Source organism: Phyllostomus hastatus, unplaced genomic scaffold, assembly GCF_019186645.2.
Source record: "Phyllostomus hastatus isolate PE091 unplaced genomic scaffold, TTU_PhHast_1.1 phas_contig_196, whole genome shotgun sequence".
NCBI lineage: Eukaryota > Metazoa > Chordata > Mammalia > Chiroptera > Phyllostomidae > Phyllostomus > Phyllostomus hastatus.
Genome location: NW_025333709.1, coordinates 30322631 through 30340656, shown reverse-complemented (window position 1 = coordinate 30340656; position 18026 = coordinate 30322631). Strand labels below are relative to the sequence as shown.

Sequence of the window (18026 nt, the reverse complement as noted above, 5' to 3'; positions counted from 1 at the left end):
TGAAAAGGGTTTAGATGTTATCCATAAATGCTACGGGGTGGGAAAAATATGTTTTTTAGTTCCTCTTTGAGAAAATGTTGTAGTCACGCCTAAGCCCAGCAATGACACAAGTAAGTTAATACACTCTCCCCCAAACCACACCAGAAATAGAAGTTATCACATCTTCAATTTACTCTCCAAAAATATTAATATAAATCATCTCAGCTTTCAGCTTCTCTTACATGTCAATGTCCCTTCAAAAGGCAAGGCCAGCTCAACCAGTCACCTTGAATCAAAACACACACAAGGATATCAGTCCCAGCATTCTTAAGCTTCAAGAGATAACTGGTTTGGCATTTTTAAAACAACAAAAACAGGATTTAGATTTTTAGGGAAGAAGCCTGACACAATCTTGAGTAAAATTTCCACAATAATTTTTAGTTGGTTTCTGCCACCTGAAAAAGAATTTGCCACTTCCATTCAGGGTTTTCAGGAGCATACCTTTCATTTGGTTAAAAAATATTAAAATGTAGTAACAACACGGAACACTTACTGAGACCTTGCTATGAGTCATGTCCTCTTCTCAACATTTATATGTATTCACCTTTTAACAAGTTTATCAGAAAAAAACCATCATTACTGCCTATGCAGATGAGAAACAGAGGCAGAGAGAGGTGGGTGGGTGGCAAAATTGGGATTTAAACCCTGACAGTCTCACTTCAGACTGTCTTAAACCATTACGAATTACCAGGCAATTAAGATAATTAAAACAGCCCATCTTGGCACAAGGGCTAGCCAATGTATTATGTCAATAACCCTGAATAACAGCAGGACAGAAATCATTATCTCTACTTGACAGATGGGAAAATGAAGGCTTAGGCATCTGAGTAACCTTCCAAGGCCTCAGAAGTGTTAAAGGGTGAATTCTGGACCACAAGTCTTACTCCTTCCTCTGGCCCATTGGTGGAGGCCCCGGGTTCTCAGTGACCCAAGAAGACAAGAGCCAAGAGGTGCTGGGGTTGAATGATCTGCACTCAATGAATGAGTTCCAGTTCTTCACCTAATATGTGGCTTGGTGAATCACTGGCCTAGTCTGGGACTCTGGTGTGTCACCTGGAGACGGATAACTATGCTATCTACATTTCAGTTTTATGAGGAAAAAAACATCCACTCAATAGGTGCCAAGTACCGCGTGTAGACAGATGTTGGAGACAGAAAGAAACAGGCTCCAAGTGCCGTAACAGAGAAACGCCGTGGTGCACAGGCTGGGGCCCCATGCTCACTGGATCCTCACCACCCTATGAGGTAGGGATTTTGTAGCATGCCATTTTTCCAAATGAAGAACTTGAACCAGAGAGATTAGATAACAGGTGGAAAGCAACGGGTGAAGTCAAGGATGAAACCCAAGCAGCCCAGCAGCAAAGCCCCAGCTCTCTGCCACTACTTACTTCTCCCACCAGACCACCAGAGCAGAGGTGGACACGTGAAGAGAACTAAGGACAGCGCCCTGGGGAGTGTGGAACATCAGGGGCTGGGAAAAGATGGTAAAAACCTATGTGGGGAGAGTAATGTCCTAGAAGCCAAAGGAAAAGAGTGTTTCCAGGAGGGAGTAACATACAAAGGTCAGCTCAGAAAGGAGTGAGGCACGCCCTAAATGCAACAGTCAAGCCCAACCGCAGTGGGTAGGTTACAGTGGAGGCTCAATTGCTGTGGGCTGGGGAAGGATGTGAGGGGAGGGACAGAACGTACTGAACACGGACGACTCTTTCTAGAAAGCTGTCCGAAAGGCAGGGAGAAGGTGGTCAGGAACTAACAGTCGAAACCCAGGTAAGAGCAATGGTCAGGACTGGAACCTAAATGCCAGTTTACACTTAGGCTTCCTCCATTGTGCTAAGTTACCAGGGCAATACACTTCAAGAAAAGGCCAGCCCAAGCATTCTTCTGTTATAAACCAACACTACAGCCTGAATGCAGTGCCTGCCCAGTGCCAGGTACTGGACAACACATGTGCTTGAGGATCTTGCTTCTTCAGCACAAAAGCAGACCACAAACTGGGCTACAGAGATGGCCCTCCGCCACCTTCCAGGGGCCCAAACAGGCTCTGTTCTTCCAGGGGGTGAGACGGGGAGCACGGGGTTCCTCCGAGGCACAAGGGGCGCCCATATTTCTCTCCCCACAACAGCAGCAAGAGCTGGAAGAGAGCAGGCCAGAGAAAGTGCTGCCCACCGCCAACAAGCAACTCATTCATCTTCCCTCTGAAATGGCGGTCCTGTTTACAAACAACACTGAAGCATTCAGAAAGATCCCCAGAGATGCAGAGTAACCCAAGCATTTGCAGACTGCCAACATACAAGAAAAATACTTATTCTCATTCATTAATGCCGTCGGACGGGGCTTGCAAAATGAGAAAGTACAACCATACAGCTGAAAAAGCCTGCAACGCTGCTCAGAAATAAAAGCCTGCCTTAAACCTCGAGGCTTGCCTCTCCCGCGCTGGATGGGGGTACGTGTGGAGGAAAGACATTTTTGTCCAGTACTGGTCACAGCTGGGTTCTGAGCATCGGCTCTGGAGCAGCCTCCGCCAGTGTTTGCAGGAGAGAGAGCGAGCGAAATGCCTTATCTCCTCAGCCCACGGGCAGATGAACAGTATTTAAGATGTCTTCACCTCCACTACCTGTTTCTTCATAAAAACTCTGGTATGACAGGCCTTCACTGAGTCCTACTTGTTAAGAGTATCATCTTGGTAAACACAAACATCATGTTAACCAACTTTTCCAACTTTTTTTTTCCTTACTGATGAACGCTTTCTGTTAAAAAGTTTCACACAAAAAGAAAAAGTTTCACAAATCACCCCTACTTGTATCTGTATAAAACGTCTTCAAATTTGACCCCCAAATTTGGCAGTTTATTCTTCCGTTTATTCAACATTTTTACCTTCTAGCTAAGACCCTTTGCTTGTGTTCCAATCCCTCCACTCTAACGTTCAGGGTAAGTGGCCATTACGGGGCATCTTCCACAAAGAAACGATGTCTGTTCACCTCCCTGGTGCCCCTTCCAGCTCAGGAGCCCACTGGCTCACTGCCCCTCTCACCCCCACCTCACAGGAAGGATGAGTCAAACTCAGGCCCCAGGGAGGCTGCAAAGGACACAGCTCCTCGGGCAGAACCCTAGAACCCAGAATGACAGTGAAAAGTTTCAGGCTATATAAAAATCCAATTTTTAACGCTGCAGAAGACTAAGTTTACGTAATTTGCCAACATGAACCAAACCAACAAAATACACAGAGAAAACACATTTCAAGGCTTGTCTGCCCCAAACCCTGCACCCCAACATGGCTCCGAGGATCCCACCTGAGTAAGAGCAACACGGATTTTTAAGTGCACACACAAAGGAACACCTTGGTTGGCGGGGCCCCAGTTGGGTCGCCCGTGCGTACACAGCAGCTGATAAAGTCACAATGAGATACGTGTACCACGAGTCCTGCGGCAGACTCTCAGTAAGTGGCAGTTGAGTAAATGTGTTCCTAAAACATGTGTAAATCAAATTCTGCTAAAAGAAATACTTATTTTTATGAATAAATAATGCACCATAACTTCAGATTTTTTTTCCCACTTCTCAGTAAAATAAGCATTTGACTTTAAGTTTCTTGGCAGGTAGGATTTTTTAAAACACATTCAAGAATGTTTGCTTCTTAAAACTCTGTGATGTCTTTTTATAATAAAAACACTTGAATCTAAATGAGTATCTTTACAAAATTGTATTTATTTGTATAGTTTAAATTTAGACTTTACTGACTCAGAACTTGTATCACAATCTAGTTCAATTAAACTCTCTTTAAACTAAAAATAAATTAGTAAGCAAATAATATAAACAAGAAGGTTATGGAATGTTTGCTTCAGAGAATGAGCTATTTTAACCCTTTAAAATATATCTATTTGAGTACAATCTGATATTACAGGCAGAGGCAAAATATTAAGGCTGCCATTTTAAATAAAAGCAACTTTCTGAAAAACTTTAAGAAACACAGAAATTCATTTGCAATGGTCAGAGCTGCAAGTTTTCATTCTTTGACAATCACCAAGGAAAAGCAGTGATAAGAAAGATTTTAGGGAGCTACCTTACATCTCCTAAAAAATATTTGGCAGGAACATATGAAAGAGGAAAAGCCTTTTAATAATAATAACAATAACAATAACAATAATAATAACAATAATAATAATAAATGAGGAAGAGGAGAGGAAGAATCTCAACTAGTAATCCCAAACTGTGATTCAGGCTCCTTCATATCATCTTGATTGATATTCTGGTTTTCAATCTAAGTATTTCTACATTAGATCAACAGTGAGTGAAAACTCTCCCAACTCTCCCATCGTTAGCTCTTTCTCAATGCTTTCATATTTATATGACCCTCAGGCAGGTGACAAAAACTGTTCGTTATGATTTAAGTTCAGGTTTATTTCCTTTTGGTTCAGTGTTCAAGGAGAACACATAAATTCTTCTATTAACCAACTATATTTTCAAATAAATCAGGTACAGCATGAATACAGCCATTCTTCCCACATTAAACAATTAGAAATACTGCCAACATTTTTCAACAGATTTACCCAAATACTTGGTCCGAGACAATCATTTTAAAGAACATCCTGAAGCCCTGGCCAGGTAGCTCAGTTGGTTACAGCATCATCCCAATACTGGAGGTGGTACGTTCAACCCCAATCAGGGCACGTATGAGAATCAACCAACAAATAATCTCTCTCCCCGCCCCCCTTCCTTAGTGTCACCCCCTCTCTCCCCCTAAAGTTAACAAAATTTTTTTTAAAAGAGCAACTTAAGTTTACCTGAATTAGACCAAGGCCCTTTAGTGTCTACTACCCAGCTTGTTGTTTTGATAATAATTTAAGCATGTAATTCTAAATAAATGCTATCTAAGTAAGTGCTGTATCTATATATATTTTTAAACTTTTTGCTTGGGCCTCGAGTAAAAACAAGTCCTGTTTAGGATTCATTTTCTCTAAGATACATAAAATTGTGTGCCTAATTTCTAGTTATCTCCAAATAATAGGTCTATAAATTTAGAGAATTTTCCTGACTTTTTCAAACTTAGTATAAATTCATGTTCTAATATAAAAATCTTACTGCCCAATTTTTCATTTTAGTGACTTTGTTGTATCAGATAGCCTTGCCACTTAATATTTTACACGGTTCATTGTGCCACTTCAGTACTTTTTAGATAGCTATTTCAACCTCACTTTTCACTGAACAATGTTACAAAAATATAATTTGAGTTGATAAATACATTGCATTTTTAAGACACGTTACCAGTACCTAATATTTTATTTCAATTTCTTGAACAGATAATTGAACTACTTGCTTGCTTGAGTAAAACTATTAGTTCCTAGATGCGCAATTTTTATCCCACTATTTCAGGCAAAAAAAATTTCCTTTCCTTTCTCTCTAAATGATATTGACTTCTGACACCTATCTTCCTTCATCATCTTTTTTGTCCTCTCTGGCTTTCTTTTTAATCCTCATCAGAGGAGATGTCTATTGACATGAAAGAGACAGAAACATCGATATGAGAAATGTCCATCAGTTGCCTCCTGTGTGCTCCCAGACCAGGGATCAACCCAGAACCTAGGTATGTGCCCTGACTGGGGATCCTACCAGCAACCTTTCAGTGTACGGGAAGATGCTCCGACCAGCTGAGCCACTCTGGCGGAGCTGTCCTCTCTGGCTTTTTTTAACCTACTCCCAGCATTTTGGGCTACTTCTCTAATATTAACTCTATCTGTCTCTTTTTTTTATTTTTTTTGATGGAAGATTGAAAGCACAAAAGAAAAGTGGTAGAGGAGACAGAGCAGAGAAATACTAGCCTCTCTTGCGCTTGCGTTTGGCCCTTCCATACACAGTTGTTACAACCTTGCTCAACTACTGTTAAGCCAAGAGATTCTAACAGGCATTACAGTAAGTAACTTACTCAGATTTCCAAACATTATAGAGTTTATGTTGTTTAATTTTTAAAGTATACTCTGTCAGGTAATGGTAATCACAAGTGATGCTATAAGGAGATGGAGAAATGCTAATGAAATTGACAACTAAGAAATTACTAACACTAATCAACACTGACAGGCACTTAACGAGGCACCAGGCACTGCACCAGCATGTCACACACCAACATCAGACACATTCCCTGTCCCCAGGGGGTGAGAGAGAAGGCATGAGGCTAAATACATTTTCCACTTTCATTTCCCTTAATTATAACTTACATATTAAATTGCCACATTCAGATTAAATATTTAAATGTGAAATTACCATAGTAACCATACTCATATTAATCCACAGTTCGAAGTTAACTACATCATGTAGAAGATTCAGAACTTAGAGGTTTTATTACCTTATCTAAGGGAAGACAACCTAAAGGCTTTACAAACACAAAATTCAGTTTTAAAAATCAAAACTTCACTTCTTAAATTTAAAAAAATCCCCAAAGCCTACCAACATACTGTCCCACAGTTGGAGAGAAGCGTGTTTTTTTTTCTTAACTATTAAAACTGGCCCTGAAAATTTTATTTCAGCATTACTGGTAGTAGCTAAAAGTTAAACATACTTAAATGTGTATCAATAGACCCATATTATGATATACCCATGAATTCAGAAAATTATGCATTCATTAGGAAATAAAGCAAATGTTTTACAAATGTGCTACTATGAAAAGACCTCCAAGATACACACACTGAGTGACAAAAACAAGAGGCACATACAGACACATACTTGTATTTGGGAAAAAGTCTATCATCAGATTCATCATCATCACCTGGGAATCACACACGGGAATGTAAGAGTTCCCTCTGGGAAGGCAATGGTGTATGTAATACCAGTGAGGAGGGGATCGGGGGGACGAAATGGGACAGAAACCTTCACTTCTGGTTTTCTACCTTCTCAATACTTCTTTGAAAACTGCGTGCATGCATTGCTTTTAAATTATTAAGGAAACTGCTTCTGACTGTCTTTTAAATTGATCTAGTGTAGGGCCACAGTCTGGCCTGGCCTTCTAGAACACCCCGGGAAGGGGAGGGTCTGATCTCACCGGTGATCTGGGGAGGAGGAACTGAGCAGAGGTGCCCGGCCCCTTCTCAACTCCCTTCCAGATGCCCCTGCCAGCAGCTCAGACCCTCCCACCATCAGAGCTGGGGTATCGAGAGGGAACAGAGGGTATGCTGGCTTGTGCTTATCTAGTTGTGGCAGTGACTGAATGCAAGGCTTTTTAATTTAGGGAAATATTGAAAGTCTCTGCATTTTTGCTGCACAACTAAGCTTTGTTTTCCAATGAACTTGTTACTTCAATCTCCATCTTCTGCCTAATATTCAACTGATTCTGAATCAAACCAATTTGTAAGGGAGGGCGGGGAGAGTTTTAAACCCCAACAACCTCCAAGATATACCATTAAATGAGAACAAGAATGCTGTGTAGTATGTACAGTATGACTTAATTGATGCTAAATAAGAAAACACAGCTATAAAAATATATGCGTGTACAAAAACAGTTGAAAGAAGAAACGTTAAACCTGGGAAGGTTGGACTGAAAGACATGAAAGAGGACTGTCGCTTTTTACTCCTGAGTTTACTTTTATGCTATTCAAAATTCCCCAACAAGCATGTATTCATGTATTATTGTGGTAAACTTCAAAAATTTTTAAATGTATTTTAATTTTTGATGCATGTTTTAGTAACTATAATGCAGATACAAGTCTCTGAACTTTGTCATTACCAACAGTTTAGAGAAGTGAAACCGTGGTCTCCAGACCACTGCACCAGCACCATCTGGGAGCCTGGTAGACCCTGGGGTTCCACCCCAGACCTACAGGATCAGACACACTGGGAGTGGGACCTAGCTATCTGTTTTAACAAGCCCACCGTGCCAAGTGATTTTAAAGCTAACTGAAGTTGGAGAACCATGGGGCTGGAGAATCAACTACAATAAAGTTTCAATTTTCTCATTCATAAATCCGGAGGACCTGTACACACACACATATATACACATACACACACCTGCCTATCTAATCATTTTTCATCTCGATTCAATAAACATTTATGGACTACCTTTCAAATTGCATTACTGTAGTAACTTTTTAGTACAAACTAAAATAGTCCAGCAGAGAAATGACATCTCGAAGCCACTAGCGTGAATCCCCAACCCCTTAAAGGGACGCAAGGACCTGCCATAGCTAGAGCCCCAGAACAGATGTCTCCCTGGGAAGGAACTAGAACACCGCTGCCTCAACTGCTCTGAAAGACATCCTCAATCAAGCCACAACCTGTGAATGGGATGTGTTACAATGCTGAGCATTCTTAGCTTGCATTTCTCCTTTGTGACTTTGTACTAGGAAGTTTATTTAAAATTGAGTAGTGTTAGCTTTTACAGATACCTGTTTGGTGATCGTCTTGGCCAACGTCTTCTGTTAGATTCTGCAAGAAATATGTTCATTATTACCAAGAAATCACAGCAAGTTTTAAAATTCAATATTTTCATAAACAGCTTGATATCTTAGCATCTGTAACCTAAATTTTTATCAACTACATTTAAAACAACTATAAAAACAGTCGGTAGTTTTGTCTTTAAAAGATGGACTTACTAGCTTATTAAGGGTGTGGTAGATCTTATGAATATTTGCCAGTGTTGAGAGATGAGAATTCAGCTGAAAATCTTTAAAAAAGAAAAAGGGGAAAATTCAGTGTCATTTATTTCCCATACTGCACAGACTATAAAAAAAGAAAGCTCAGAAGTGATAAGAAGTGTTTTGATACAACTGAATAATATCTCCATTAACTTGGTACTTATTAAATAAAATACAACATGCAATTCACAGACCTAGCTCCTAGAAATAGTCTGACAACAAGTTAAATTCCCAACCAAATGCTGAAGTTCATGAAATTTTCATACGAACTGTAAGGTAAAACAAAATACTTCAGTAATGATAAAACCCTACCAGCAATGAACTTGAACTTAATAGAAAAATATCAATAATGTTAGCCAATGAAACAAGTTACACAAATAGAAAACAGATCTCAAATGAAACATGTTTCCTTTCTCTTTCCTTATCTCTTCCCCAGAATTACTAGTAAAATACAAAGCTTCCAACAAGAAAATAATTGAAAAGCATCTCAACTATTCAGCAGTTCTGACAACATATTTATTGTTGGCTCTTAATACAAGAGAGAGAGCAAAAGCTCCTCCCCTTCCCATTAGTCAAACACAGACAAATCAAAGAATCATCCTGCAAGCTCTGAGTCTGGATGGCCGAGCCCTGGATAGAGGGTATGGTTACCTGTACCACAATATTTAAATGAGCCACAGAACCAGAAACACAAAAGCAGACATCACACTCCTAGAGAGAAACATGTCCAAGTCAAAGAATGTATCAACTATTAAATCATCTCCAGTAGTCGTAGAATCATTCTAAATCATAGATATGAGAAAAATGAACTCGCTCCATCTTAGAATCCCGCACAACATAAAACTTACAGTTAAACTGACTTCTGAATTTCTAATTTCAAATTACTTTATAAAGTATGCTTGCATACATATTAGGCTATGTAAAAGTGACTTAAAAGTCTATAAATAACTTCATATTTGAATAAGCATCAATAGATGTATTTTCACAAAGTATCAGGATTTACATTAGTTGCTTTTCTTCACTGTGATAAAGGTTAGTAAAGGTTAGTCTGGAAAGTAACCTTGAAAACATACTGCAACTCTCCAAGTTATGCCATTCTGATACAAACAGAAGAAGAAATCAGCCTTCCCTGGAATATTTGGGACACGTACCAGATGCCAAGAACAACCCCAGAGAGAAGACTGCAATACAAGCTGTCTGTGCAGGGGAACCGCACTCTCTGGGAGGCTGCTCTGAGTCTGGAAGGCAAGCTGATTTCCCCGCCAGTATTTAGAAAGCCTTACTTCTCCTTCTAATCCATGGCAGGAATCCAGTGCTTGGCTGGCCAATGGGGCAGAGGGGCCAACAGGCCGCAGAGCCGACATCTGCACTTCCCTGTCGGGAGCAGCAGGCCATACATGTACCTGTACACGCGCACTGCTCTGGCCCACCTGGCCGCAGCCAGACACCTAACACCACAGTCACCGCCAGCAAGTCCAGTCCAAAGAATGAGCATTTCTGGCTTAGCAACAACCAGAGGAGGCCCTCGGGCTCTAAACAGGCCTCAAAGACAGACAAGTGTCAATTTTGGGGCCCCTAAATAGCTTAGCCATATTTAAGGTAAATGGTGACATAAGGTGGCACGGAACCTTTTCCATCTTAATTTAAAATGCACTGCACAGAGAGGTTTTCAAGTGTTAGGGGTGTGTGAGCATAAATGTGTATGTCTTTACTTACAAACACGGATGTTTATACTTAACAATCATGGATATACATCTCTGAAGCTAGAAGCAGCAACAGCCCTCTCCTGACCTGCAAGGGGTAACAGGGAGCTTAACCTCCACCGGCCCCTCCCCCTGCATCTACTAGGGAGCCATAACCCCCCTTTCCGCACTCTCAATCTAAAAACCGGAAGACAAATGATACATTCCGCTATCATCTTGAAATTAAATCCTCAGCTAACCTCTTGGGCCCTCCCGCAGAACAACAACAACAAAAACAAACAAACAAAGTTGATGGATCTCAATTCTTTTTTTTCACCGAGGCCTCACAGGTGGGAAGAGAGAAAGGGCTAGCAGAAGATCATTCAGTGATGTGGCTTCCGTGCACTCCATGCTACATGTTTTTCACTACTGTGATGTTAATTCAACTGTCAAAATTCACATAAGAGAATCTAAACAGGTTAAACTGCTAAATCCTTCTACACACACACACACACACACACACACACACACACACACAGAGTTCCTGCCCAAACAACATGGGGCTTTACTTAACTCTCTTTGGAGTCTGACAGCTGGCTTAAACCTCAGGTCTACCAGTGATTTAACCTAAATTTCAATGTCTTCATCTTTAAAATGAACTACCATGCATAGGTGTGACATTCATTATAATGCCTGGACCATAGTAAGTGCTAAATAAAAGATATCAATTATCACTGTATTGACTTATACCGTTTTCTATACCCCACGGTGGTCTAAAAGGGTCTCTAATTTCTCTAAGGTCCAACCCAGAGCCGGTGCCCCCTCCGTCTGTGAGTGCGGCACCTGTGAGTGAGGCGCGTGGGCTGGCGAGTCCCCACAGACTACGGTGGCGCTGCTGTATCCATGCACCGTGGCATTCATAATGCTAGTCGAAGACAGTCTCCACACAGTGGAAAAAATATATAGGTGCCTTTAAGACCAGGTTCTGTACCTGAAGTTCCACTTTACAGGCAACAAGAGCAACAAGGTTCCTCTCACAAATCACATAATGTACGTGGGCGACTCCCCATTTCCGTACCCAACACCTACTGCATCAGCCACCTCCTCCCACTTCTCACACACACACACACACACACACACACACAAAGATGAAAGAAGAAAAGGAACCAACATAAAGAAATCTTCTTTAGTTTCACCAAGGTAAGAAGAAGCTAAGGAGAAGACAAAAATTCAAGGAAAAAAGACCAAAATGGCATAAAAGATAAAACCACAAAGGTTAACAATTTAAATTTATGGTTCATCTGTTCAGTGCTCATGGCAAGTAAGAGACCTTAAAATCTAAAACAGACTTCACTTCCTTAAGAAATAGATGTTAAGGGTAAAGATCAAATGCTTTACAAAGAATATACTTAGGAGAGCACTAACTGATTCATAAAAATCCCTGGCTCATATTTCAATTCTGAAGGATAAGTACTAGATTTAGTCAACTTTATTCTACGATCAAATGGCTCTCCACAGTGCACAGTGACTGGCTTTGACTCTCCTGTGTGACATGCAATCTCTATATTCTGTATTAAAAGCAACAAATGACTCTGTAGAAAGGCACAGCCTGCTTGATAAATAGCTTGCTTAAATTATCTTCTGGGTATTTCAAAAACTACCAACAAAGGCTGACTGGGCATAAAGTTTACAGTGTTTTTTGTTTTTGTTTTATAATTACCTTTTGCTGTGCCCTATGTAATATAAAAGAATGCATGCCACTGAGAGGTTCAAGTCCATTCCCCCTCACTGCCCCACATACAGAGTCTCACAGCATAGACAGAGATACAAATATTCAGAATGAAACAACTATGCATACATTCAGACAATGACCATGAAGCAAAAAAAAAAAATCAAATGTAAAAATTAACAGTCCTAATAGGAGAGGGTCAGAAATAATTTGAATGCATAAAAATCAAAACCTTTCCTCTATACCTCTTGTAAACCTCTGTATACCTCTACAATCACTGGTAACATACAACTGGGAGGTGATCTCAATTATAACAGCAACAAAAAGCAATGATACATGGAGGAGTAAACTTAAATATGCGACATTCAAAAAAAGAAACAATGAAAGTTTACGGAAATACGTAAATGTAGAGATACCATATTCCTGAAATGGAAACACCCAGTACTGTAAACCAATCAGGACTCTAAACTAAACGACAAGTTAAATGGAATCAGATTCCCGTTCTTTGTGCCTCCCAGCTCCCCACCCCAAGACAGAGGTGGGCAAAGGTGGGGAGTCAGACAGCTTGGCAGATGGGTTCTAAAGTCCATCTGAAATAAGAACCACGCTAGATTCGCCAAGAAGTTATTGAAAAAGACTGAGGAGGAATGTGCCCTGTCAGGTATCAGCATGCAGGGTAAGACAGAGGTCGGAAGGCTCTCTGTAGAGGATCAGACCACACGTCCTCTCAGCTTTGTGGGCTATATGATCTCAGCCACAACTACTTTGCCACTGTAACACAAAAGCAACCATAAACGGTACACACACAAACGAGTGTGGCTGTATTCCAATAAAACTTGATTTATGAAAAACTAGGTGGTGAGCCAGATTTGCCCCCCAGGCTACAGTTTGCCAGTGCCTGATACAAAGGCACAGTAGCCCCCTTATCCATGGTTTTGCTTCCTGTGATTTCAGTTTAACCAAAGCCAATCAAGGTCTAAAAATATCAAATGGAAAATCCCAGAAATAAACAATTTGTAAGTTTTAAATTGTGCACCACACTGAGTAGCAAAGTGAAATCTTGTGCCCACACAGGATGTAAACCAGGTTCTTGTCCAGTGTGTCCACGCTGTGTGAACAGGACCTGTCGGTCACACAGTGGCCACCACCTTGGTTACCAGATGGACCATCTTGTACTGAAGTAGTCCTTACTTTACCTGATAATGGCCTGAACCACAAGAGTAGTGACGCTAGCAATTCGGTATGTCCATGAGAAGCTGTCAAGTGCTTCCTGTAAGTGAAAGGGCACGTATAGGCAAAAACAGAGTGTATTTGGGCTCAGTTCCGTCTGTGGTTCCGAACATCCCCTGAGGGTCTCAGAACGCACCCCACAGATAACAGGGATGTACTATACGGTCACTGTCACGGCAGGGTATGTGTGCAAGAAGACAAACCAATGGGACAGAGTTAATAATATGTATGCACATGTGTATGTATAAACACACGTGTAATCAATATACATGATAAAACTGCATTTGAAATCAATGGGGAAGAGTTCATCAATTAGTAAACACAGGGGCAACTAGCTAGTATGTGAACAAATTCAAATTAATTTCAGCTTCACCTGTAAGTTTCAGGTGGAAGGGGAAGGCATTCAGCCATAGAAAAGGCCTCATCGCCGACTCAGGGCTCTGCGCATTCAGCCTCCAACCATCTACTCAATCCCATCGCCTCTTCTCTTCCCCTTGCTCACCCTCCTCGGTCAGCAAGCTTCCTGCTGCTCTGTATGCACTCCAAGCACACGCCCACCTCAGGAGCTTTGAACATGCCCTTCTCTTTGCCTGGAGCCCTACTCTCTCTAACCATAGCATAGCTTGCTCTCATGCTGCATCGGGCTGCCATTGAAATATCACCTTCTTACAAAACCTTGCCACACCCAACAAACAGGACTCCTTCACTCTTTATCACCTTACCCTGTTTACTTCCCTTTATGGCATTAGTACCACCTGACAGTACGTCACACATCTGTCATCTTCCTCTCCCATTAGAATGTAAGCTTCCTGACGGCCTGCTGTACACCTGCTACCTAGAACAATACACGGCACATACTGATGCCCAACAAATACTCAATGAACAAGTGAATGCAGACACAGGCACCAACACCTAAATTCAGCATGTTCAGAGCATTTCACTGCATCCACGCCATTAGATCTTCAAACGTAAGAAACAGCATGATAATAGGGAAGACTCGAAAGGAAGGCAAAGTTCAACCAAAAAAAAAAAAAAGAATGAGTCCTGCTTCAGAGTTTAGATTTAATCTCCTAAATATTTCCAACAGGGCCACTAGAGGATATGCAAATGTAACAGATAACCATGGCACATTCAAGCAGCATTAATTCTACTCAATGGTACTTCATCTGCAAGAGTTTTACCTGAAAACAAAAACAGGATTATGGCACAAGACTTGGGAGAAATTTCACCACACTGAGCTAGCTCCCAGGAGCCTTAGGGTGCCTAACGTGCTGAACCTCTGCCATAGCAAAAGGCTGGTGAACAAGTCTGAGAGGGACTGCTCCGAGTCTGGGTACCATGCCAGTTGTTTAAATCAAGAGTTTTTTATGATCATTTTGTGGCAAATGTGTAGCACCGATGATAGGTGGCCTTCATTTAGAATGGCCTTTCATGAAGACTACTGGGAGTGACTGAGGTGGAAAATAATTAGGACCCTAAGGTAGACAGTAGCAGTAAAAATGGAGAGGAAAAACCCTGAGTGCAGTGGGACTACACAATATCCCCGTTTAACTCACACAAATTCAACTTCATTCACTCAGCAAAAGAAAGGAGGGAGAGAGAGAGAGGCAGTATGAATCCCGTGGTCACTCAGTTCCCGCATGCCAATCACATTTTGTGCATCTCACAATACTGTGTGAGTGTAGTATTTAAAGATGTATTTCCCATAAAACGTGGTCCCTAAACACACGCCAGCTGCTTCAACTGGTGCTCGGCAGAAAAGCCAGCGATCTGTTCCAATGCTGGAGGAAGAACTGGCTGTGTGGCCTTTATTCGAGACAATCTCCAATGGGGCAGCTTCTGAAAGTATTCCCAGGGGTATTTTTAATACACGTTGGTTGTCACCTTGCATACAGCCTTTAGAACTAAGTCCTATGTAAAATGTGGCTGTACCGTAAGGCAAAACCGCTAAGACTGCATTCAGGAGAGGAAAGAGGAGCTGTGCAGCATGTCCTTCTGTCCACCTCTCCTCATCTTATTAGCTCAAGCAGGTCAGACAGCCAGCTGTGGTCAAGCCGGGAGTAAATCGCATCTTCTTATTTGCAGTCTAAAGCCCAGTCCTCCACGCTAGCTTATTCCTAATCAGAGCAAACACTGAGCTATTTTCACGGTCCACAAAAAGAAAAATGCAACAGCATTTCCCACCCAAAGTTGTTAATAATCAGACACACGAACTTAGGGTAATATTTTTTAAGTTACCATAACTGGCTAAATCTAAAACAACCTATTTGTTTTTTAAAGACAAAAGGTGTACAGAAAAGATATCACCAGTAACGCCAATGTCATTTCTATTCCAAGAGCACTTCTTTCTTCTGGTCACTAAAGATTCATAAAAGTAGTACTGAGTTAGCCAAAAAGTTCGTTCAGTTTTTTCTGTAAGATGGCTCTAGTAGTACTTAGTTGTCTTTAACTTGATTCAAAACAATTTTGTTAGATTGTATTGTGAGAGCTGTCATATCAGTGTGCATTTAAAAACATTATCAAAATTGGTGAATTTTTGTGTAGCCATTTTAATACTGAAGATAGAAGAAAATACGCAACATTCCCAGCATATTATGCTTTATTATTTCAAGAAGGTTGAAAATGCAACTGAAACACACACACACAAAAAGGATTTGTGCAGTGTATGGGAGAAGGTACTGTGACTGATCGAATGTGTCAAAGTGGTTTGCGAAGTTTTGTGCTGGAGCTTCCTTGATGCTGCACCGTCAGTTACAACAGCTGAAGTTGATAGCAGTCAAATTGACACAATGAGAACAATCGACGTGTTACCACGTGGGACATAGCTAACATACCCAAAATATCCAAATCAAGTGTTGAAAATCATGTGCATCAGCTTGGCTATGTTAATCACTTTAATGTTTGGGTTCCACAAAAGTGAAAAAAAAACCTTAACCGAATTTCCACCTGCCCTTCTCTACTTAAACATAACGAAAATGTTCTATTTTTAAGACAAACTGTGACAAGCAATGAAAAGTGGATACTTTACAATAATGCAGAACACAAGGGATAGTGGGGCAAATGAAATGAACCACTAGCAACCACACCAAAGGATGGTCTTCATCCAAAGAAGGTGATATTGTATATATGGAGGGTTTGGAAGGGAGTCCTCTACTATGAGCTCCTTCCAGAACACCAAATGATTAATTCCAACAAGTACTGCTCCCAACAGACCAAATGAAAGCAGCCCTGGATGAAAAGTATCTAGAATTAGCCAACAGAAAACACACAATCTTCCAACAGGATAACATGAGACTGCATGTTTCTTTGATGGCCAGGCAAAAAGTGTTATTGCTTGGCTGGGAAGTTCTGATTCATCTGCCGTATTCACCATTGCACCTTCGAATTTCCGTTTATTTTGGTCTTTACAAAATTCTCTTCATGGAAAAAAATTTCAATTCCCTGAAAGACTGCAAAAGGCACCTGGAACAGTTCTTTGATCAAAAAGATAAAGAGTTTTGGGAAGATGGAATTATGAAGGTGCCTGAAAGATAGCAGAAGGTGTGGAATGAAACAGAGACTATGTGGTCCAATAAAGTCACTGGTGAAAATGAAAAATGTGTCTTTTATGTTTACTTAAAAACTGAGTAAATGTTTTTAACCAACCCAACATTTTAATGCTAGCTAAACTCCAGTTGGCCTATCAGTGAGCAGATTTTACGCCAATCAGGTATAAAAGTTTTTAATGCAGCACTACGCACAGGTATATATTTAATAATTGATTTTTGGCGACAATGAAAATGATGAACGAAATCAGTAAAGGCCTGTACTGGAATGAGGGGCCCACAGGACACTGGGGTAACGGCAGGGTAACGACCATGTCATTGCCAAAAAAGTGAAAGAACTGAACAAAACTGAAGGTTATTAAAATCAGTACTTATCCTAAGTGTTTTGGGGACAGAACAAGAACATGATGTAGCAGAGTGGGGCTACTCTCTAACTGGGGCTCTATATGGAATGCTTCAGGGTCCTCTAAGTCATGAGTGACATGGCCCATCCTCCTGAAATGTCAATTTTACTCCGTGATACAAAAAAAGGAAACAATTTTGTTGTTAAAGCCAAAGGTACAGTGTAGTTGAGTGCCACTGTTTAGGTCTGCCTTGTCTCTTTCCTTCTAGAAAACAGCAGCCTTCCTTCCTATGGGTTTCAGATAAACAGAGGATGAGAACATCAATGATGTCATGTAGAGACGCCCCCCCAACATGCAAAAAGCCTTTGATTTCAATCAAAGATTTGGGATTTGTTATGGCAGCATTAACGAAAAGAATCCAAGTCCTCAAACAGTCCCGATAAAGCCTTACATGACATAAGTTATCTGACCTAAGTCATCTCTCTTTCCACCACCCAGCTCACTCCATTCCAACCACACCCCTCTGCGAAGATGCAAGTGAATTCCTACCTCGGGGCCTTTGCACTGAGTATGCCTCCATAACCTCTGATGTTCACAAGACCCGACAGGTGACTTCTACTGCAAATACCTGTGCAAATGTCACCATGCCAGAGATGTCTCCCCTTGACTTCCCTCTCCAAAGCAGTACCCATCCCCAGACTTAGATTATTATGTAACACTTGTCCCTTTCAGACATTTTCAACAGCTTTATTGACACATAGTCACAAAGCATAAATTCACATATTTAAAGTGCACATGTCAATGGTTTTTAGTGTCTTCACAGAGTTGTGCAACCATCACCA

General features: G+C 40.9%; 1 protein-coding gene across 7 annotated transcripts in view; it reads right to left on the bottom strand.

Moving 5' to 3' along the window:
- Window positions 1-18026, bottom strand: part of DCUN1D4 (defective in cullin neddylation 1 domain containing 4) — a 71713-nt gene that overhangs the window by 41107 nt on the left and 12580 nt on the right. For 6 of the 7 annotated variants that reach the window (XM_045834480.1, XM_045834481.1, XM_045834479.1 and 3 more), the window contains exons 2-3: window positions 8613-8683; window positions 8406-8445 (exon numbers count right to left, since the gene is read on the bottom strand). The exons of the other annotated variant lie outside the window; for it this stretch is intronic. In XM_045834480.1, coding sequence (XP_045690436.1) covers window positions 8406-8445; window positions 8613-8683 — 111 coding nt within the window. The remainder of the gene's footprint in view (window positions 1-8405; window positions 8446-8612; window positions 8684-18026) is intronic. 7 annotated transcript variants of the gene reach the window in all.